This window comes from Bos grunniens, chromosome 18 (genome assembly GCF_055505025.1).
Source record: "Bos grunniens cultivar Pamir isolate PY7600 chromosome 18, Bosgru_T2T1.0, whole genome shotgun sequence".
Classification (NCBI taxonomy): Eukaryota; Metazoa; Chordata; class Mammalia; order Artiodactyla; family Bovidae; genus Bos; species Bos grunniens.
Window position 1 is genome coordinate 43,087,835 of NC_141182.1, and position 23,287 is coordinate 43,111,121.

The 23,287-nt window shown below is 38.7% G+C and overlaps 1 protein-coding gene across 8 annotated transcripts in view; it reads left to right on the forward strand.

Annotated features, from left to right (window-relative positions):
• Window positions 1-23,287, forward strand: part of DPY19L3 (dpy-19 like C-mannosyltransferase 3) — a 75,265-nt gene that overhangs the window by 12,407 nt on the left and 39,571 nt on the right. For 7 of the 8 annotated variants that reach the window (XR_015145733.1, XR_015145734.1, XM_086351710.1 and 4 more), the window contains 5 exons: window positions 12,251-12,341; window positions 19,687-19,808; window positions 20,384-20,529; window positions 22,467-22,590; window positions 23,129-23,263. Coding sequence is in view for 6 of the 8 variants with exons in the window: in XM_086351710.1 (XP_086207836.1) it covers window positions 12,251-12,341; window positions 19,687-19,808; window positions 20,384-20,529; window positions 22,467-22,590; window positions 23,129-23,263 (618 nt within the window). In the remaining 2 variants the exon portion in view is untranslated. The remainder of the gene's footprint in view (window positions 1-12,250; window positions 12,342-19,686; window positions 19,809-20,383; window positions 20,530-22,466; window positions 22,591-23,128; window positions 23,264-23,287) is intronic. The other variant, XM_086351715.1, reaches the window with a different exon arrangement.

The following is a 23,287-nucleotide window of genomic DNA, read 5'->3' on the forward strand; positions in this document are numbered from 1 at the left end:
TCCAAACCAAGGGATTGAACCCAGGTCTCCCGCATTGCAGGTGGATTCTTTACCAGCTGAGCCACCGGGGAAGCCCATGAACAATGTAGTAACATGTAATAATGTTATTCTATAATAGTAACACACCACAGTGTAATAATAACATAATAGCACAAGTTAGAAGAGGAATTGCAAAGAGAAGGTAAAAGATGGTGGAGGTATCCTGATTTATCTTTTATAGCTGGAATTCAAAAAGTTTCAACTAAAAATCATGTCCAGAAACAGACACACAGTATATATAAAAGAACATTCCAAGAAAAATATCAGGTAAAATTGGCAGAGGAGAAATATGAATCTCATAATAAGATTGTTATTACTCCTTATAGGAAGTAAGTAGATACTGTCCATAGAGGTAAAGAAGTTATCCTCTGAGGTTATAAAGAAAGGTAACAAAAACATAAACCGTCCAAGTTAAAGACACATGTACACACATGCAACCACACACGCACGCATAGAAACAAGCAGACAAATCATGTAGCAAAGGATGTGTTCTGAAAAGCAGCAAAAAGCATCACACAAAATGTATTAACACAACTATATCCAGATCTTTTTGTTTAAGTAAGTGTCAATGGATTTTACTCATCTAATAAAAACTCTGGATCATAAAGCAAATCACATCATATATGCATAAGATCCTCCCAGAACAAAGTTACTTAGAGGGATTAGACCAAAGGTGTGGATAAAGACTTAATAAATGCAAAAGGGGGAAAGAAAGTCTCAAACAAAAAATTTTATTAAGTGACGCAAAGAAGGTCAATGTGATATGACCTAAATCAAATCCCTAATGATTATACAGTGGAAGTGACAAATAGATTCAAGGGGTTAGATCTGATAGACAGAGTGCTTGAAGAACAATGAATATTGTACAGGAGGCAGTGATCAAGATCGTCCCCAAGAAAAAGAAATGCAAAAAGGCAAAATGGTTGTCTGAGGAGGGCTTACAAATAACTGAGAAAAGAAGAGAAGCTGAAGGCAAAGGAGAAGAAAAGATATGCCCATCTGAATGCAGATTTCCAAAGAACAGCAAGGTATGATAAGAAAGTCTTCTTCAGTGATCAATGCAAAGAAATAGAGGGAAACAATAGAATGGGGAAGACTAGAGATCTCTTCAAGAAAATTAGAGATACCAAGGGAACATTTCATGCAAAGATGGACACAATAAAAGACAGAAATGATATGGACCTAACAGAAGCAAAAGATATTAAGAAAAGGTGGCAAGAATACACAAAAGAACTATACAAAAAAGATCTTAATGACCCAGATAATCCCAATGGTGTGATCACTCACCTTGAGCCAGACATCCTGGAGTGTGAAGTCAAGTGGGCCTTAGGAAGCATCACTACAAACAAAGCTAGTGGAGATGATGGAATTCCAGCTGAGCTATTTCAAGTCCTAAAAGATGATGCTGTGAAAGTGCTGCACTCAATATGCCAGCAAATTTGGGAAACTCAGCAGTGGCCAGAGGACTGAAAAGGGTCAGTTATCATTCCAATCCCAAAGAAAGGCAATGCCAAAGAATGTTCAAACTACCACATAGTTGCACTCATCTCACACACTAGCAAAATAATGCTCAGAATTCTCCAACCAAGGCCTCAACAGTACGTGAACCAAGAACTTCCAGATGTACAAACTGGATTTAGAAAATGCAGAGGAACCAGAGATCAAATTGCCAACATCTGTTGGATCATTGAAAAACCAAGAGAGTTCCAGAAAAACATATGCTTTATTGACTACACCAAAGCCTTTGACTGTGTAGATCACAACAAACTGGAAAATTCTTCAACAGATGGGAATACCAGACCACCTTCCCTGCCTCCTGAGAAATCTGCATGCAGGTCAAGAAGCAACAGTTAGAACCGGACATGGAAAAACGGGCTGGTTCCAAATTGGGAAAGGACTACATCAAGGCTGTATATTGTCACCCTGCTTATTTAACTTATATGCAGAGTACATCATGAGAAATGCTAGGCTAGATGAAGCACAAACTGGAATCAAGATTGCTGGGAGAAATAGCAATAACCTCATATGCAGATGACACCACCTTTGTGGCAGAAACTGAAGAGGAACTGAAGAGCCTCTTGATGAAAGTGAAAAAGCTGGCTTAAAACTCGGCATTCAAAAAACGAAGATCAGGGCATCTGGTCCCATCATGGCAAATAGATGGGGAAACAGTGGCTGACTTTATTTTTCTGGGCTCCAAAATCACTGCAGATGGTGACTGCAGCTATAAAATTAAAAGACACTTGCTCCTTGGAAGAAAAGCTATGACCAACCTAGACAACATATTAAAAAGTAGAGAGATTATTTTGCTGACAAAGGTCTGTCTAGTCAAAGCTGTGGTTTTACTAGTAGTGAAATGTGGATGTGAGAGTTGGACCATAAAGAAGGCTGGAGTGCCAAAAAATTGATGCTTTTGAACTGTGGTGTTGGAGAAGACTCTTGAGAGTCCCTTGGACACCAAGGAGATCCAACCAGTCCATGCTAAAGGAAATCAGTCCTGAATATTCATTGGAAGGACTGATGCTGAAGCTGAAGCTCCAGTACTTTGGCCACCTTATGGGAAGAACTGACCCATTGGAAAAGATCCTGATGCTGGGGAAGATTGAAGGCAGGAGAAGGGGATGACAGAGGACGAGACGGTTGGATGGCATCACTGACTCGATGGATATGAGTTTGAATAAGCTCCAGGAGTTGGTGATGGACAGGGGAGCCTGGCGTGCTGCAGTCCATGGAGTTACAAAGAATCGGACACGACTGAGCAACTGAACTGAACTGAGGCAAAGAAGGACAGTGTTCCAGTGATAAACATACAGACTACAAATAGGACTATCTGTGTATCAAATAATCCAAATATTTACAAAGCAAAAACCACAGGAGATGCAGGAAGAATATAGAAATACACTAGTATTGAGTTTTAGTTCTTTCCCACTCATAGAAAAGCATGAGGACAAACATAAGTAAGGGGGGGGGGACCTCCCTGGTGGTCCAGTAGCTAGGAGTCCATGCTAGAGGGCCTGGGTTTCATCCTTGGTCAGGGAACTAGATCCCACATGCTGCAATTAAGGCCCAGTCAGCAAAATAAATATTTTTTTAAAATAAGGATATAAAGGCCTAGTAATATTGAATATGATCTAAAGAGAGAACATACACTCATCTCCAGTTTCCACAGAACATTCACTAAAACATTGATAAATTAAGCCATAATGAAAATCTTGGTCCAAAAATACGGAAATTATATGATAATATTCTCTAATCACAGTGTGATAGCACATAGTCTTGGCTTGTTCCTGACTTTGGGCATAAAGGTCACAATATCCCCTTTATTTAAATAAAGATTGGAGATAACTAATTAAAAAGAAAAATCAGTACCTTGAATTTTAAAAAGAATCTTTGACACAGGTAATTAAAACTGTAGAAATTACAAATGAAATCTAGAAAATATTGAAAACTATGTTTCAGAATTAATAAAATGAAAGTATTCAGAGGAAAATTTATAGCTGTTAATACTTCCATTATGAAATAAATGAATTATTCCACTTCTGAAGTCTCACAACAGAAGGAAGAACTTTAATAAAAGAAATTGTCACCTCAACAGTAGGAAGACAGTTCATAAATGAATGGTGGTTTGGGGAATGAAAACTAAAAGATAAAGATGTGGTAGGAAGTGAAAATATCCAAAAATTACAAAGCTCATGAAATATGGTCACAGAGAAATAACCATAAAGACCAAGAAATAACCATAAAGGCCATGAAATAAGAAAGAGCCACATGATACTACTTTGTTTGATTTTATGCAAATTAGATGAGTGGGTAACATGGATGATTTTCTAGAATATAAATTACCAAAATGGTCCCAGTAAACACAAATTGTTTCTGTACATGTGATAGAGAAAACTTGGAAAACAACTTCCTAACCCCCACCCCCAAAATACCAGATGCTGTTGATTTTATGAAGGAATTGTGCCAAACTCTTAAAAAATTCCACTGCTATTTGAGCTATTCTAGAACACTAAAGAGGAAGAAAATCTCCAAGATATTGTTATAAATCAAGAATTACACACTGAACCTGAGGATCAGAATGTAGCTACAGTCAGTTCTTCTTTCCACCAGTTATGATCTATAAAGTCATTGAGAACCGTGAGTTAGAGAATACCGAACCATTGCTTTTAGGGAAATATGTACATGTATATAGCACACTCATATCACACAGAGGTTACAGTCTTAAATCCTAAAATCTCCTCCTGGTAGATTCTATTTTCCTTTTTTTCACAAAAGAAAAAAAATGAGGTTCAGAAGTGTTACATGAGTCGCCTGAGGCCGTCCACTAATATTTGAAGGAGCTGGGATTCAAAGTTTGTCCACTGGCCCCGGAGCTGGGGCATCTTGCACTGTGCTGCTCTGCCCCTTACTGAAAGAGGAGATAGAGTTATTGGCAGATGATGCAACTATATACCTGTTCACCCCAAGAGAATCTAAAGAATGGTTACAAGCAATAAGAAAATTCAGAATGTACCAGGGATTAATTATACTGAAGCTAAAATTAAATATACAGACGCCACGATAATTTTATTTTTACATTTGTCAAAAACTGAAATTAATAGGGAAGGAAGACTTCACATATGCCCTTTTAAAAAGTGTTGCCTGGCAGTCCTAGAACACATCCATTCAGTCCCCAGCTCTCCTATGTGACTGTTTTAGCCTTGTCTTCCCTCTTCTTTACCAGACCTTCTCCAGTCTTCACTTCAGCTAGTGGCTGCTTCCTGTTTCACCATGTAGGGAAGGAAGAAATTATTTTTCCTACTACCCACCTAGGTTCTCTGGCTGGAGCCCCATAAATTGAACTGGCAAAAGATTAACAAGAGAAAAGCAGACAAATTTCTTTAATACAAGTTTTACGAGGCACAAACACCTTCATAATGAAACGACCCAAAGAAATCCTTAAACTTTTGCATTTTTGTACTGGATTTGATGAAGAATCGAAAGTAACGGGAGAATGTGATGGTGTGTGAGCCCAGGGCAGTACACTGGGGGAACACTGAGCAGGGCCTATTCATTCAGAGTCCTCTCAGCACCTCCATCTTCAGCGATGAGAGGTTCTTTTCCTCTCAGAAGCCACCTCTCACAAGAGTCTTAATGACGGCTTCTGGGGAGAAACGAAAGGTCAGAGTCCATTCTGCACCTGCCGTCCCTCCAGTTTCTTCAGCTTAGGGTGTTCAGTATGCCAAGGTGCCATATTTTGAGGTAACGTTTCTGAACTCTGTCAGCTGAGAAAGTAGAAGCAAACTGCAGAGATCGCCCGCCTGCCTCCACTCCGTAGCTGCCCACCTGCTCGCCGATGTCCTGCCCCGCATGTGCCAGACCCGCGCCCCTGTCTTCCACTGATCCACATCGCTCTAGCAGTTACTTCTCTCTCACACTTTCTCCCATCCTGGACGGAATAGTCTACTCTACCCCTCTCCCCTTCCCTTGCACTTACTGTCCCATTTTTCAGCTCATCTTAACATCAAAATTCCCCCCCAAAGTTTGATGACTGGTCATTTGTGTTCCTCTCTTCCCCTTCTCTCTCTCAAACCCATTCCAATCAGGCTTCACCCATGATGTTGCGCTTAAAAATGTCTGGCTAAAGTCACAGATATCCCCCAAGTTACTTAACTGTGGGCTTCCCTTGTGGCTCTGCTGGTAAATAATCTGACTGCAATGTGAGAGACCTGGGTTTGACCCCTGTGTTGGAAAGATCCCTTGGAGAAGGGAAAGGCTACCCACTCTAGTATTCTGGCCAGGAGAATTCCATGGACTGTATAGTCCATGGAGTCACAAAGAATCGGACACGACTGAGTGACTTTCTCACTTACTTTACTAACTGTAGTGGTCATTTCTCAGTCCTCATCTTACTTGACCTATTAGCATTTTTTTCTTGGCTCCAGTACACAGTCTCCTGGGTTTCCTCCTGCCTCTCCAGCGGCTCCTTTGACTCCTTTACAGGCTACTCCTCAGCCTCCCTAGTGACCTCTTATTGGCAGAGAACCCTAAGAATTAGCTCCTGTATTTTCCTGTCCACCCTCAACTGCTAAGAACAGTCTGTCTGTAGCTTTAAATAGCGTCTCTGTGGGCTTCCAAGGTGGCTCAATGGTCAAGAATCTGCCAGTGCAGGAGACGCAGGTTGGATCCCTGTGTTGGAAAGATGCCCTGGAGTAGGAAATGGTAACCCACTCCAGTATTCTTGTCTGGAAAATTCCATGGATAGAGGAGCCTGGCGGGCCGTAGCCCAGGGTGTTGCCAAGAGTTGGGCATGACTGAAGCGACTGAGCACGCACACACCATCTCTATGCTTACAGCTCCCAGATGTCTATCCCTGCTCAGACATCCCCCTGAACTTCAGACTTGTGTATTCAGGCACCTACTTGATCACCTGCATTTGTCCAATAGGCGTTTCTGATTTAACTGTCTTAAACACCTGACCTTCCCTGGCTGCAGGTGTTTCTCCTTAAAAACCAAATCTGTAAATAGCAACTTTGTCCTTCAGTGGCTCAGGATTTCTGTCCTTAGAGAATTCTAGTTCTTTCAAACGCCATTAAATCCTTTAGGAAATCCTGTCAGTTTTCTTTCTGGCTGCACTGTGCAGCATTCAGGATCTTAGTTTCCTCACCAGGGATTGAACCCCCCCCCCCACCTCCAACCCACATTGGAAGCATGGAGTCTTTTTTTTTTTTTTTGATTGGAAGATAATTTCTTTACGATATTGTGGTGGGTTTTGCCATACATCAACTTGAATCAGCCACGGGTGCACATGTATCCCCCCGTCTTGAAACCCCACCATCAACCTCGCTCCCCACCCCATCCCTCTGGGTCGTCCCAGAGCACTGGCTTTGAGTGCCCTGCTCATGCATCGAACTTGCACTGGTCATCTATTTTACATATGGTATACGTGTTTCAATGCTGTTCTCAAATCATCCTACTCTCGCCTTCTCCCACATATTCCAAAAGTCTGTTGTTTACATCTGTGTCTCTTTTGCTGCCTTACATATAGGGTCGTTGTTACCATCTCTCTAAATTCCATATATATGTGTTAATATTACTGTATTGATGTTTCTCTTTCTGACTGACTTCACTCTGTATAATAGGCTCCAGTTTCATCCGTCTTATTAGAACTGACTTAAATGCATTCTTTTTTATAGCTGAGTAATATTGCATTGTGTATGTGTACCACAGCGTCCTTATCCATTTGTCTGCCGATGGACATCTAGGTTGAGAACCATGGAGTCTTAACCACTGGACCACCAGGGAAGTCTCTGTTTTCTTTTGATAGTATCTAGAATTAGATCACCACTCACAACCTCCGCCTTTGTGTCTGCGAGGATTACTTCAGCAGCTCCCTTCCTGCTTTCCACGCTTTGCCCATGCCCTGTGGAGACTGTCCTGAGCATAACAGCCAGTGAGATTCTCCCGGATGTTTGGCAGTGTATGTCTCTGCTCAAAACCCTTCACACTCAAACACAGCATGCCTAACACCAAACTCCTACCTCACATCTCCCTACACACCCACCTTCTAGCTCAGGGCACGAGCCCAGAGTCCGTGTGCCTCCCAGACTCAGTGGTCAGCCTCCAACCCCTGCTTACATCTCAGATTCTGTCTCTGCCCCTCAGCCTCTCTGATACGACTACCCCTCCTTTGCTCCTTCTGCTCAAACCACCCTGTCTTCTCAGTCATCTCCAGGGTGCGTGTGGGCGGTTCTGACTGTTGAACTCTCCCCTCAGACCTCCACAGGGCCCACTGCCTCACCTCTTCCAGTCTCTGGTCAGTGTCATTTCATCAATGAGACCTTCACTGCCCAGCTCCAGGGTCACAGTACCACCCCCTTCCCTTCCTATCCCTCTTCTCTGCTCTCCCTTTTATGTTCTACTGGTTTATTCTCTTGTCTTCCTGCTCTGGATTATAACTTCCATTAAGGCAGAGACTTGTGCCTCTTTTGTTCCCTGCTAAATCTCCCAGCAGAAGATTGCTTATAAATTGTTGGTGGTTAGTAGGTATTTGTTGAATGAATAAATGAATGGATGGATGGATGAATGAAAGAGTGAATGAGGAGGATCAATTGGATTAAAAAGATAACCAATCAGAAGCACCGAACCCAGTGGGGAGGCTAGGTTTTGGGTTTTTTAAAAATATTTATTTTTATTTATTTATTTAACTGCACAGGGTCTCAGTTACAGCACGCAGGATCTTCAGTCTTTGTTGTGGCGTGCAGGATCTTTTTTTTTTTTATTTTAGTTGCAGCATGCACACTCTTAGTCGGGTCATGTGTGATCTAATTCCTGACCCGGATCCAACCCAGGCCCCTGCAACCTGGGAACTCAGAGTCTTGGCCACTAGACCACCTGCGATGTCTGGGAGGCTAATTGAATAGGCAAAGAAAAGTCATTCCTTTCTCTTGATACCAGTCTTTGCTTGAATAGTTATTTCCCTTTTTAAAAAATGCATTGTTCTTTCTCACTGAAACTCAAACTGCTTGGGGTCAAGGACTGAATTCTTAACACCTTTTATTTCCTCAGCAAATGAATGTTCAGTGATAAGGATAGGTAATTCTTATTTGGCTAAAAGTACTAAAGTCACTCACTTTTTGAAAGTCTTTTTACCTTATGCTAACATTTTTTCTTATTTATTTGATACTGTAGAATTTGCACATCTCCGCATTGAATACTCCTGCAAAGCAAGGAGCCTTTAGACCAAGTCGGGTTAATTGGCACGGTGGTAACTGGTAGAGCGGGGATAATAATTGCTTCAGCTGAGCCCAGAGGAAGTACTGTCACTCAGCTAGTCTAACCTGCTCACAAACACTGCTTGGCAACTGTCACTTGTCACTGCTTTCATCAACACTAGGGCAAGAATCATCCCATTCTAACAGATGGACATGAATTTAACCAGACAATAAACCATGTATGTGCCATAAATATGTTTGCTGAGGGCATGATTCCTTGTACAGAACTTTAAGAACAGCTGTCTTATCATGAGCTACTGTTTCTTGGTGAGATGATTTGTTAACTGAATTCTGAAAGGTTACATTTATCTTTAATGTAATCTTTAACGTTAATGTGATCTTTAATGTTAGTTTTTCAGTGGCTTCCCCACTACCAGTTGCCTAGTTAATTGGGGGGCAGTTTTTATAAACAAAAGTTACTTACATGAGATTTTTAAAAGCTAATGATATGGTTTCTTTGCAAATTTGGTGTCATTTGGCTGAAAGGGCTTGTTACCTTTTGTATGTTGCCAGGGTATGCGTATCATTAATTGTGAGCTGTCATTTTTTTTTCTTGATGCTTATTTCTTTTTAATACTTCTGTTAAATTACCATATAAACTACTACTTACATGGTTTTAGCTGTACAATTTCTTTAAAATGCAGTCTTTTGTCTTTCTCCTTTTTTCTGTCATTATCTTCAGAGACCATGTTTTTTTTTATCCTTTCAACAGTGCTTCTTCCCCTGTGGAACTTGGGCAGGTTAAAATATGAAGTATTGTATTTGTTCATTTTACAATCTTTAGAGGGTAACTTCTATTGGTGTGCATTTTCATTGGCACTATCCACCAGGCAAAGCATAAATTGCTGTATAAAAACTGGAAAAGCGTTTGAATGAGTAAAGCAGATGTTCTCCTAGCATGAAGCAGATGTAAAACTTGCAAGTGTCTGTCTAATAAAGTACAGCATTTGGTTCTATGCAGCTGGTGCTAAGATTACCAATTAATCATGTCGAAATGCATTTTTACTAATCAGGATCCCCTCTGTTCTTTACACGTTCTGGGTATGTTAGAGAGAGAGATGGGGCACAGAAGTGGCTTTCTACTTTTAGTACTTTGAGCAGTGTTTTTTTTTTTTTTTTCTTTTTCCTCATCTTTATGAAGTCAGTCTCCTTTTATTTCTAAAAGTGTGTCAGATTGGAAGCCCCCTACATGTGAATGGCTGGTTTGGTTCTCCAGTTTGGTTGGGCATGTGAGTTTGATGTTAGAATATTCCACTGAAAGCAGCCATACTGCCATAAGGCAGCAGGAGAGAAGGAAAGGAATGTAATATACTTAATGGTTTGGGGTTTTTTTTTTTATTATTTGTATGGACAAAAGCTAATATTTGCTTAATGTCAATTCCTAGCTTCTATGGTTACTTGATCAAGGAGGAGGTTGAACATTCTCGGAACAAGTGATACAATTTAGTTTTATGTTATCAAAAGCAATGGAGCAGGCTTTGCTGAAAGATTGAAGGTGAATGGATTAATGTGACTGCTAAGAAGATAAAACTTTGTAGCTATAAAAGATACAGCACAGATCAGTAGCAAATGTAAAGGCTAAAAGAGCTGTATCATTTTCTGTCCTTTTTATAAAGCAACTGTGCTCATGAAGTTACCTTTTCAGAACCTCATGGGCCTGAAATATTTGCTTTTGTGTTTGATTTCCCAAGGATAAATTTGTTTTCTGTGGAAGGCAACTCAGTATATAAGAAGTTTTGCTACCCTGTATCTCCTGGCTTTTTAAAAAAGAGTTAATAATGATAAAATGTTAACAGTTTGTTTCAGTATCACTAAGGGGATGTTTACACACTCTTTTGAAAGTTGAATATTTCTTCAGTGCTCTATTCATGAATTGATTTATAATACTTTTTTAAAGGGTAGGAGAAATATTTCTTTAAGTATCATAAGGGCAAAAGGAAATACATTGCATAATTTCCAGATCTGAAGGTAAATAGCATGAATGGTTCTTTTAATGAAATGTTTATTATTATTTGAAAAATAATTGGAGATGGGGAAAGCAAAGATGTGCTAAAAGAAGTTATTGACTAGAAAGTAAGATTTTCTGTGCTTTTCTTCCCCAATAAAGCTGAATTTGTGGAATATGGATCTGCTGTATAGGAAAAAAACATAGATGGTATTATGTTTTCAACTGTGCTACAGAACCTGGTCTTTTTAAATACTGGTGTTAAGAATCTATAATAACAAAGGTTATAAAAATTTTTGTTCATTTATATTGTTTTATATATATATGAAATTAAGGTCTAAGAATATTAATAGGATGATTCTAGAAAGTTCCCCATGCTTGTTACCAATTGCCTCCATATTTTGTATTACTGATTTAAATCTTAAACTTCATAAAAGCATCTTGCAACCAAATTGACTAATAGCTACTACTTTAGATTTTCAGTTCTTCTAAAATTGAATATTTATATAAAAGCAGTTTAATATTTCTTATATCCATTTTCCTACAAGAAAATCTTTCCACCAAGGCTACACTTATCAGAGTACAATTCATATGTAAGAAATCTGCCCCATTTTACTAAGAATACCTTATATTCTTAGAATAAAATGATTATCAATCTTATATAATATTATTAGCTTTTAGGCAAGTATCTAATGCAATTGTAGTTCTTTTTATTTGAGAGACTTTTTTCTATGTCCCTATTTTGTTTCTAAGTAACAGTACGTAAGAATGGTGTTTTTTTAAGGTTTTAATTTGTATGAAGTAAAAAAACATTAACTCCAGAACATTAACTTAAATGGAACTAGTTTTCTCCATTGTTAAAAATTACTTGTTAGAACGAAAATTTTAAACATCCACAAAAATAGAATAGTAAAATCAACCCCTATAATATATACCCAGCTTCAATAATTATTAGGCTTCTATTGCTTATTTATTTATTGAAGCATATTAATAGTTGATATATAGTATTACATAAGTTACAGGTATACAATATAGTCATTCACAATTTTTAAAGGTTGTATTCCATTTATAGTTATTACAAAATGTAGGCTATATTCCCTGTCTTATACAGTATGTCCTTATAGATTATATTTTTTTAACTTTTTGTTTTATTTTAGGGTATAGCTGGTTAACAGACAGTGTTGTGAGTTTCAGGTGAACAGTAAAGAGACTCAGCCATACATATACATATTATGTATCAAGCCTTCCATTGTCTTCTATTGGGGTATAGCTGATTAACAGAAAATGTCATGATAGTTTCAGGAGAACAGCAAAGGGACTCAGCTGTACATATACATGTATGTATCAAGCCTTCCATTGTTTTTATTTGCCAACATTTCTTAAGACTATTTTGTCAGAAGTTTTTTGTTGTTTTTTTTTTAAGTTGTAGTTCTGTGTCCTGTTTCTACAGTGACAGTAGATGTTTAAACAAAAACTAGGTCAAGTAAACCCAATAAACCTCACTTTATTTCAGGAAGTGGAGCGAGAAATCTCATTCAGAACAGAATGCGGACTGTATTACTCCTACTACAAGCAGATGCTGCAGGCTCCTACCCTCATGCAAGGTAATCACAACCAGCAGTCTTATTTAGGATCTACTGCATTCTTTTTAATATTCCAGCCAAAATATACTTCTGCACTAATACATTTTAAATGTTTTATAGGGCTTGTGTAGTTTTTCTTTGTACTTGTATGTTTTTCCTTAACATAATCAATCCATGAAGATGTTTTGCTTGGGAAGAAGTTATGTATAATATTGTATGTAATTCTCCTCCCTTTGCGTCTCAGCTGTACTCCATCCCAAATTATCTGTTTGCATTTTCTTGGTTTTACTGTTGTTGTTGTTGTTTCATGATCATTTTGGAAAAGGTCTCTGTATTTAAAAGCAGTGTTGTCTGAAAACAGGAGACATTTTGGCAATACAAATGAGAATTACAGTTGTCTTTTTTGTCTCCAGTGCCCCCATTCATTCCTTTATTTTGCAATTACCTTTTTCCTCCATTTTCTGTGTTTATAAGTGGTTTAGTGTGTACTCTCTACCTTTACTCCATTTAATGGAACCCCCACAAAAGGCTCTCTCCTACTTAATATATGCTTTATATCCTTAATATGGGTGCAGTGACAGAGAATTGCCTTTCTCTAGGCTTTGTTTGGAATCAGGTATATTTTTGGCAAGTATTTGTCACAGGTAATGTTTTGTACTTCTGATTTCATCACAATAGGAGACTTGAAATTTTGGCCGCCTTTCATTTTAGTGCCATAAAAGTTAATCAGTTGACTCCTGTGTAGATAATCACATTCAGACATAATAAGGTGAATTACCCACCAGCCTTGCACTTAATGGTTTTAGCAGCCATTGATGACTATTGCCTGTGTACATTATTTCAATAGTTACAAAAGTGACTGTCATTCCTCCTGCATTTATTACCCGAAACTCTGTTATATAGAAAACCTTTTTCTCATCAGCTGTTTGGTTACCCTGAAGTAGTTTATAAAAAAAAAAAAAGTCAGGGTAAGTGTTGATTTCTCATCCCATATAGTTGATCCTCATTATTCACGGATTCAATATTTGCACATTCACGTACTCACTGAAACTCACTTGTAACCGCGGAGTCAATAGTTTTGGTGCCTTCATGGTCATCCACAAGCGTGTGCACAGCAGGGACAAGTTTCAGTTGCCTGGTGTGCGTGTCCCAGCTGAAGTGGACAAGGTGACACACTGCTTTCATGCTCCAGCTCTCAGACTACAGAGTCCTTGTCACAGTCTGTTTAGTGCCATGTTTTTTGCATTTTTGGGCTTTTTGTTGATGACTTTGATGTTTAAAGTGATCCCCAAGCATAGCACTGGAGTGCTATATAGTCTTCTTAAATGCGAGAAGGCTGTGCTGAAGGCATACGGAGAAAATACATGTGTTAGATAAGCTTTGTTCAGTTGTGAGTTAGAGTGCTGTTGAGTTAAATGTTAATGAATCAACAAATGGTGTCTTTAGACAAAAACTCATATAAATCAAGGTCATGTGTTGACCATTTGATGAAGACACATGACCAGAAGTTGGAAGAACCTAACCCTGTTTTTTTTCCTACTCATTCAGTATTGCTCAGTTTTCTTTGCAATTTTATATAACATAACTACAGTGAGTATGAGAATCAACTGTCCTTACTAGTTCTCAAAATTATGAGTTGCTTCTCTAGCATTCTCTAAAGCAGTGGTTCTTATTGAAGGGCAGTTGTTGTCCCTGGGGGACAACTGGAATGTCCACAGATCTTTTGATAGTTGCAGTTTAGAGGGGAGGGAGTGAGTGTGCTACTGGAATTTAGTGAGCAGAGGGCAGAGATGTTTCTAAACATCGTGCAATGCTCAGGACGGTCCCCAGAACAAAGAATTATTAGGACTAAAATATCAAAATACAGGTAGTGCTGAAGTTGAGAAACTCTGCTCTAAAGGTGAATAATGAGTATTTTCTAAGTATCACTGTGAGCGCAGTAGTTGATATTTCAGTTCATTTAAGTCATTTGTTAAGATTATTCTTTTGGAAGTGTTCATATATATAAAAATGTAGAACTCGCTAATGGGTTTGCAGTCAAGTATCACTCAGCTACAGTGGTTACCAATTTATAACCAATCTTGTCTCCTCACTACCCCCCACCCTCAACCTGGATTATTTTGGAGTAATTCCAAGACCTCATATTGCTTCATCTGTAAATATGTCAGTATATTTCTCTAAAGAATGGCAACTCCTTTTTGTAAATATAACCAAGTTGTCATTGTCACAAATAAGAAATGACTTAGTATCAAATATCCACTCAGTATTCTCGTTTTCCTGATTGTCTTACAAATTTTTGATGTAGTTTTTTGAGATCCAAGTAAAGCTCATCCACTGCAATCTTTTGCTGTGTCTCTTTCTTTTGAGCTATAGATTTCTTACCATCGTTTTTTCTTGTAATTCCTTGTTGAAAACAAACACGGATTGCTTTGTCTGTGAGTTTTCCACCTGCTGGGCTTTGCGGCAGCCCCAATGGCTGCATCCGGTGTTTCTCTGTTGTCTGAATTTCCTCTTGATTGGCAGTTAGATCCAGAGTGTTGCCCAGATTTAGGTTCTGCTTTTTGGCAAGAATACTTTATAGGTGGTGGTGTACAGTTCCACATCAGGGAATGCACAATTCTTTCTTTTGGAGTTAGGCCTAAGCCATCCATTACTGAATTCTCAGCCTTTCACCTATTGGTTTGGCACCACTGATGATCACTACCTAAATCTGTTCATTGTATCATGACACGTGTCATGATAATCCAAGTCTATAATTCCTGCCATCGTTATCAGATGGAATTCCTCTCTAAAGAAAAACATTTTCTCAACTATTTGACAGCCCAGAATTTTAATTCCTAAAGGAAAGATGGGAGAAGTACTGATCCTTTCCTTTTGTTGTAGAATGAGTTACATCTCTTGCATCCCCTAAAGGTTTGCTTTCTTAAATATCACCATAAATGCATGGATTTCTAACATATTTGACGTGTTTCAATCTTTTGCATTATTCTTCTTACAACAAACTGTCCGATCCTTGGGCAGTGGGATCAGCTTCTGTCTCTCTGATATGACTCCTGTAGTCTTTGCAGACTCCCTTGTTTTTGGCATGACACATCCTTTCAAACCCATTTTGTGTGTTTTCTACCCCTGGCTTAGAATCAGCTGTTTCTCCAGAGGAGCCCCAGTCCTCTTTCGTGGCTATCTAGAGACCACATTCTGGTACTCAAGGCCTTTACTGCTGCTAAGTTGGTCTTTGTTTCCAGACCATTTTAGTCAGCAGAGCTAGGAAATGTGATTTTTTTTTTCCCCCTGAGAAAAAATATGAATATAGCTATTTTTAGTTCAAATTTAGAGCAAGGTTTTACTTTTTCAACTTTATATTTGTATCTTTTTTATTTAAGTCAAAAATTTTGACTTCTTATGACATTAACATTGCTTATCTATTTTTTGCTGCTGTGTATAATACTTATAGTGTAGAAATGATAATATTGCTACCAACAGTGTGACTGCCTGAAAAACAAAGCTGTCTTTGTAATTCTTTTTTATTTTTGTATTTTTTGTTTGTTTGGTTTTTGCCTTTGGCCACACCGTGTGACTTATGGGACCTTAGTTCCCTGGCCAGGGATTGAACCTGGACCCATGGCAGTGAGAGCGTGGATTCCTAACCACTGGGCCACCAGGGATTTTTGTCCTTAGGATGTAGCCTCCTAGAAATTTATAGTCACATTTCTCTATTCTCAAGAACACTGGAAAGAGGTTTTGTTGTTGTTGTTGTTTTTAATACCATCTCAGTAGGTATCTTTGTTTTATCTTGCTTTTCATTTTCAGGGATTGCTTTGTAAAACATTTTTATATATATTTCTATATTTATTTTTTAAATGTTTACATGGTTCCTAAGTCAAAACTATAAAACAGGGGGCATTCAGGAAAGTCCTCCTCTCATCTCCACCCTGTTTCTTTTCTTACCCTTAAGGTAACTATTTTTATTAGTTTTTGGTTTATTATTCTACAGTTAATATTTTCAGTGTAAGCAAATATTTTATATATTCTTATTTTCCCTTTTACTTAGAAAAATCCCTGCTTACTGAACACACTGTTCTTTATTTTGCTTTTTTTTTTTTTACTTGACTGAAATCTTCATCACTCTGTAGTAGAATATCATGATGTTCCTCATTTATTTACTTACTTACATTCTTGCAGTGGCACAGCAGTCCTTTGTGTGGGTCACCATATTTTATTCGAGTAGCCTTCTTGTCTGCACGGAATGCCGTAGCAAACTAACATAGACTGGGCGGCTTAAAAAACAGAGATTTATTTTCTCACAGTTCTGCAAGCTGGCAGTCTGAGATGAGAGTGCCAGCACAGTTGGGCTCTGGCGAGGACTCTGCACCCTCACATGGAGGAGAGACAGAGAGCAAGCTCTCTAGTGTCTCTTCTGATAAGGGCACTAATCCCATCATGAGGGTCCCCCTCTTCTAACCTTCATCTCTACCTAATTACATCCCAAAGGCTCATCTTCAAATACCATTGCACTGGGGGTCCTTAGGACTTTGACATGGACGGGAGGCACTTACAGACTCCATAACACTCCTACATTGGTCTAGTGGGACTGCTGTAACGAAATAACACAGACTGGGCGGCTTAAACAGTATAATTTTTTTTTTTTTTTCAGTTGTGAAGGCCAGAGGTCTACAATCAGGTACTGTCAGGGTTGGTCTCTAGTGAAGCCTCTTTCTGGCTTGTAGATGGCCCCATTCTTGCCGTGGTCTTAGATGGCCTTTCCGCCGTGTGTATTCTTAGAGAGACGGAGAGAGTCCCCTTTTGTCGGTTCCTCTCCTTATAAGGACAGCAGTCCTGTCAGATTAAGGTCCCACCCTATGACCTCACATATTAAACTTTTTACCTCCTTATAGACCCTATCCAAATATAGACACATTGGGATTAAGGCTTCAACATAGAAATCTAGGGAGACATGGTTCAGTCCAAAACACCTCCCATTGATAGACTTTGGAGTTGCATGCATAACTTTGTACCTATGTCATTGTCTTTTTGCCAGTCTGTCTTTGAAAATAATTCCTAGACATGGGCTTCCTGGATCAAAGAGTAAATGCATATGTAATTTTCCTAGGTGTTGCCAAATTCTCTTGCTGCTGCTGCTGCTAAGTCGCTTCAGTCATGTCCGACTCTGTGCGACCCCATAGACAGCAGCCCATCAGGCTCTGCCGTCCCTGGGATTCTCCAGGCAAGAACACTGGAGTGGGTTGCCATTTCCTTCTCCATTGCGTGAAAGTGAAGTCGCTCAGTCGCATCCGACTCGTAGCGACCCCATGGACTGTAGCCCACCAGGCTCCTCCATCCATGGGATTTTCTAGTCAAGAGTACTGGAGTGGCTTGCCATTGCCTTCTCTAGGCCAAATTCTCTTACATAAGGATTATATCATTTTGCCTTCCCAGCTACACTGTATGAAAGTACCTTCAGTTCAGTTCAGTCACTCAGTCATGTCCGACTCTGTGACCCCATGGACTGCAGCACACCAGGCTTCCCTGTCCATCACCAGCTCCTGGAGCTTGCTCAAACTTATGTCCATCAAGTCGGTGATGCCATCCAACCATCTTATCCTCTGTTGTCCCCTTCTCCTCCTGCCTTCAATCTTTCCCAGCATCAGGGTCTTTTCCTATGAGGCAGTCCTTTGCATAAGGTGACCAAAGTACTGGAGCTTCAGCTTCAGCATCAGTCTTTCCAATGAATATTCAGGGTTGATTTACTTTAGGAATGACTGGTTTGATATCCTTGTAGTACAAGGGACTCCCAAGCATCTTCTCCAATAACACAATTCAAAAGCATCAATTCTTCGGCACTCAGCACTCTTTATGGTCCAACTGTCACATCCATACTTGACTACTGGAAAAACCATAGCTTTGACTAGATGGACCTTTGTCAGCAAAGTGATGTCTCTGCTTTTTAATATGCTGTCTAGGTTTGTCATAGCTTTTCTTCCAAGGAGTGAGTATCTTTTAATTTCATGGCTGCAGTCACCATCTGCAGTGATTTTGGAGCCCAAGAAAAGAAAGTCTGTCACTGTTTCCATGGTTTCCCCATCTATATGCCATGAAGTGATGGGACTGGATGCCATGCTATTTGTTCTTTGAATGTTGAGTTTTAAGCCAGCTTTTTCACTCTCCTCTTGCACTTTCATCAAGAGGCTCTTTAGTTCCTCTTCGCTTTCTGCCATAAGGGTGGTGTCATCTGCATATCTGAGGTTATTGATATTTCTCCCAGCAATTTTGAATCCGGTTTGTGCTTTCTCCACTAGGCATTTCGCATGATGTACTCTGCATGTAAGCAGGGTGATAATATACAGCCTTGACACACTCCTTTCCCTTATAGGCTCACTAATAGAATATATTGTCAAGCTTCTTGATTGTTTCCAAGCTGGTAGTTGAGAAGTGTTATCTCAGTGAAGTTTTAATTTGCATTTCTAGTAGGGGTAAGGTTGAGCATCTTTTCAAATGTGTAAGAACTGTGTGCATGTTCTTCTGTAAACTGTCTATTCATACCTTCTGTTGAATAGTCGACTTGGTTGCAGTAACAGGTGACCAAATTACAGCAGTGGAATTCTTTAACAACAGATTTATTTCTCGCTCTTATTATCCAACCCCTATGTAGAACATACTGTTATCACAGCAGAGGGGAAAGCAAGGTTGCTAGTGGAAACATGTTGGATTCTGGAAACACAGTGGAAACATAGTAAATTCTGCTGATATGACCTCTGTCACATCCACTCACATGCCATTGCTCAGAGCAAGTCATATGGCCAAACCCCTCCCAGGGGAGTAAGGGAGGCTTCATGTATTCTCCCCAAGGAGGTCCTAATAGGCCCCATGACAGGAAGGCAGGGCAGGAAAATATAAAATCCTTTGTGCAAATTTCTGTAGAAGATTCTCTCACATCACGAAAGTTATAATTTACTTATGTTTGTGTAAACATTTAAACAAGTGTCCATGTGATATATTGGGGGGTAAGCTCTGTGTGGGTGGTGGTGGTGTTTAGTCGCTAAGTTGTGTCCGACTCTTTTGCAACCCCATTTACCGTAGCCTGCCAGGCTTCTCTGTGCATGGAGTTCTCCAGGCAAGAATACTGGAGTGGTTGCTCTGCCCTCTTCCAAGGGATCTACCCAACCCAGGGATCAAACCCGCATCTCCTGCATTGCATTTCAGGTGGATTCTTTACCGCTGAGCCACCTGGGAAGCCCAAGCTTTTTTGGATAGGACTATATTATGTCCCCAATATCTAGCACATTCTCTGACATATATTAAAGAATCTATGAATAGTTTTAAATGAATAATTATAATTATCTTTTCCTGAATTTTCAAATATTAATCTTAGGTTTTCGTGGCTTAATATATGATAACAAAACGGAATCTATGAGGACAATTAACCTCCTTCAACGAATGAATATTTACCAAGAGGTTTTTCTCAGTATTTTATATAGAGTTCTGCCCATACAGGTACGTTGTGATCTGTGACATTGAATTTAATATCCGATGAAAGTCAAAGTGTTGAAATGTTTTTCTGATCTTCAGCTGTCTTGATATAAAAACAACAGTATGCTAATTTTCTCTTTACATATTGTGAATTTTGCTTTTTATTTGTATTTCATAAGATATTTTTACATATAGCTACTTCGAGGCTTATAAGTGTGCAGTTTGAAAGCTGGTAAGTATTTTCAATTGGAAATGTGTAATCACTCTTCATTTACCTTTGAATTAAAAAAAAGAAAAGAAAAACCTGGAAGATTAGCAGATCACAGTGACCCTCCTCACCTAAATAAGGGAATGCTAGACAAAACTAGGTGTAAAACTTTTCTGAAGCCAAAGTGCTCAGGAACTTCCCTCTTCTGCTCTTGATACTGAGAAAGAAGGCTGCTTGCACACTTTTACATGGGAAGGAGTGATGTGTGCTTATTTCTTGGAATTGATACCAAACTTCTAAATACTAAATTTCCACTTGCATGTTTTTTAAGTGGCAATGAGTAGGAGTAGGAGTTCTGTAACAAACATTTTTTTATCATTCCCTTTTACAGAAATATATAGAACCAGTTTATTTTTATATTTACACCTTATTTGGACTCCAAGCAATTTATGTCACAGCTCTTTACATAACCAGCTGGCTCCTGAGTGGTACGTGGCTTTCAGGACTGTTAGCAGCCTTCTGGTACGTCACAAATAGGTGAGTAGGAATCAGTATTCCTTTCTCCCTTTCTAAAGTGTAAGTTTAGAAAATGAAGTTACTTCATTTCCAGTTTAAAGAAGGTAGTTCTTCCATGTGTGAGAGTATTTTCTCTTTGGGGAAGCCCTGGTGGCTCAGCGGTAAAGAATCCACCTGCAGTGCCGGAGACATGGGTCTGATCCCTGGGTTGGGAAGATCCCTTGGAGAAGTAAGTGGCAACCGCCTCCAGTATTCTTGCCTGGAAAATTCCATGAACAGAGGAGCCTGGCATGATACAGTCCATGGAGTTGAAAAAGAATCACATATGACTTGGTGACTAAACAACCACCATTTTCTCTTTGGGTTACCTCGTGAAGTTTTTATTTAGTAACATAGGAAGTCCTACTTCTGTATTAATATATCTACAACTGAGGAACAAAACATTGAATTGTAAGTCAAGAGAATCATTTATAATAGTCCCAATTCTGTTACTAACTTGCTGTATGATTAATATTTCTCTAGTCATAAATCTCATTTCTTAAAACATTTGATAATATCTTTATTATCAACCTCAATAAAATTGTGTGGAGCTCCTAATTAGCAAAGCATAAAGCACTGTACAAACGTAAGGAAGTTCTTACATTATTTAATTAATATATATACATTTCCAAATACCAGAGCATTCTGAAATAGCATTTTTAAAAAACATATTCAAGATATATCGAATTATTGCCTGACCCGTAAAAGCAACATCAATATTCAGTATCAGTCTTAAAATTTGAACATGAGTTCAAATGCTAGTTAAACCTCAACAAATTACTTTTTATTATAACATTATTGAGTGGTTACTATATGCCAAGCACTTTACATTAGTGCTTTATATTATTATTTTAGCAACCTTATAGTGTAGGTACTATTATTATTACTATTTCAGAGATGAAGTAATTGAAGCTTAAAAGGTTGAGTTTTATAGTATATATTATATATATAAATATATGTAAAAGGTTAAATTATATGCATAGACATGTATATGAGACTATTTATTAGGCATATATATTTATATAGAAAGCTATACACACACACACATGCACACACATGCTGAGTTTTAATCAGAATTCAGATGCAAAGTGTGAGACTGCTGTGTTATGCTGCTTCTTAACATTTTAATCTAACATATAATTCCTGCTAAAAGTCAAATTTGCTTCTATTAAAAGTAAATAAAAGACATTTGTTGGAAACCTAGTGTGTGTAGGAATGGTTCTTGTACTGGATGTACAAACTTGAAAGCTATTCTTGCCCTCTGGGGGTTCACATTCTAGGGGGGGTGTGGGTCAAGCAGTTTTTACCAGCATTTTTTAAATTTATTTATTTTTTATTGAAGGATAAGTGCTTTACAGAATTTTGTTGTTTTCTGTCAAACCTCAACATGAATCAGCCATAGGTATACATATATCCCCTCCCTTTTAAACCTCCCATCTCCCCACCCCACCCCACCCGTCTAGGTTGATACAGAGCCCCTGTTTGAGTTCCTAGGCCATACAGCAAATTCCTGTTGGCTATCTATTTTACATATGATAATGTAATTTTCCATGTTACTCTTTCCACACATCTCACCCTCTCCTCCCCTCTCCACATGTCCATAAGTCTATTCTCTGTTTCTCCATTGCTGCTCTGTAAATAAATTCTTCAGTACCATTTTTACCAGTTATTAATCAATGACAAAACTAAGACTCGAGTATAAAACACTACCAGTTCTACCCCTGTCTACCTGTGGACAGGTTATTTAAATTTTCCCAATGACAGTTTTATGTTACAGGGATGATGATAGGGACAAATTATTGAGAACCAGGAACCAAAATCTAAATATACTTAATGTAACACGTCTTTGACTTCAGGAAGTCTTTGAGGTAGCGATAGTAAAAATTACCCCTTTGGCCCTTCGTGTTTTCCGTGTACAGAATAGATACCACAAGGGTGGAGTTTACCATCCCCCTGAGAGAGAATTGGGCGCTGCCATTCTTTGCAATCCAGATAGCAGCAATTACATACTTCCTGAGACCAAACTTACAGCCTCTTTCTCAAGTAAGTTTTTACAATCCTTTGTGTCTATTTTTAGTTCTCCAGTTTTATCTTAGAAGCTTCAGAAAATGTGATGTTCATAGTGTCCCTGTGTCTGTTGATAGTTCTTATTCCACGACTAGTTTTTTAACTTGAGTTAAAATTTTTTCCCAAGCCTTTCCCTACTTTACAAAGAAAATGTTTTCATTTTCGATGTTAAAAATGTTCTTTGTATCATCTGCCCTTAAATAGTTGCAGCAAACCCACACAAAATTCCTGCAGAGCTGTCAGAATTTTTAAGCGATTGCTCTTGAGATGTGACTTGGTGCATTATCGCCTCCATAATAATATGGAGTACACATACTGTATGTGAATATTTATATGCAAAGTGTCACTTTAGGATATTTAGAGCATAAGTAACAAATGCAAGAGTTTTCAGAGCAACATTTTATAGTTTTTTTCTGTTTTGTTTATAGAGATATTGGCTGCTCTTGAGAACACTTGTCTGAGAGGCTTTTTATTAGTAGAGACATGTAAATTATATAAGATTTTCTTTTTACAGAGGCTGACACTTCTTGCCATTTTCATATCAACTTTTCTCTTTAGTCTAACATGGCAATTTAATCAGTTTATGATGCTGATGCAAGCATTAGTGCTGTTCATACTGGACTCCCTAGACATGTTGCCAGCAATGAAGGTAAGCTTTGCTTTCTTTTCTCAG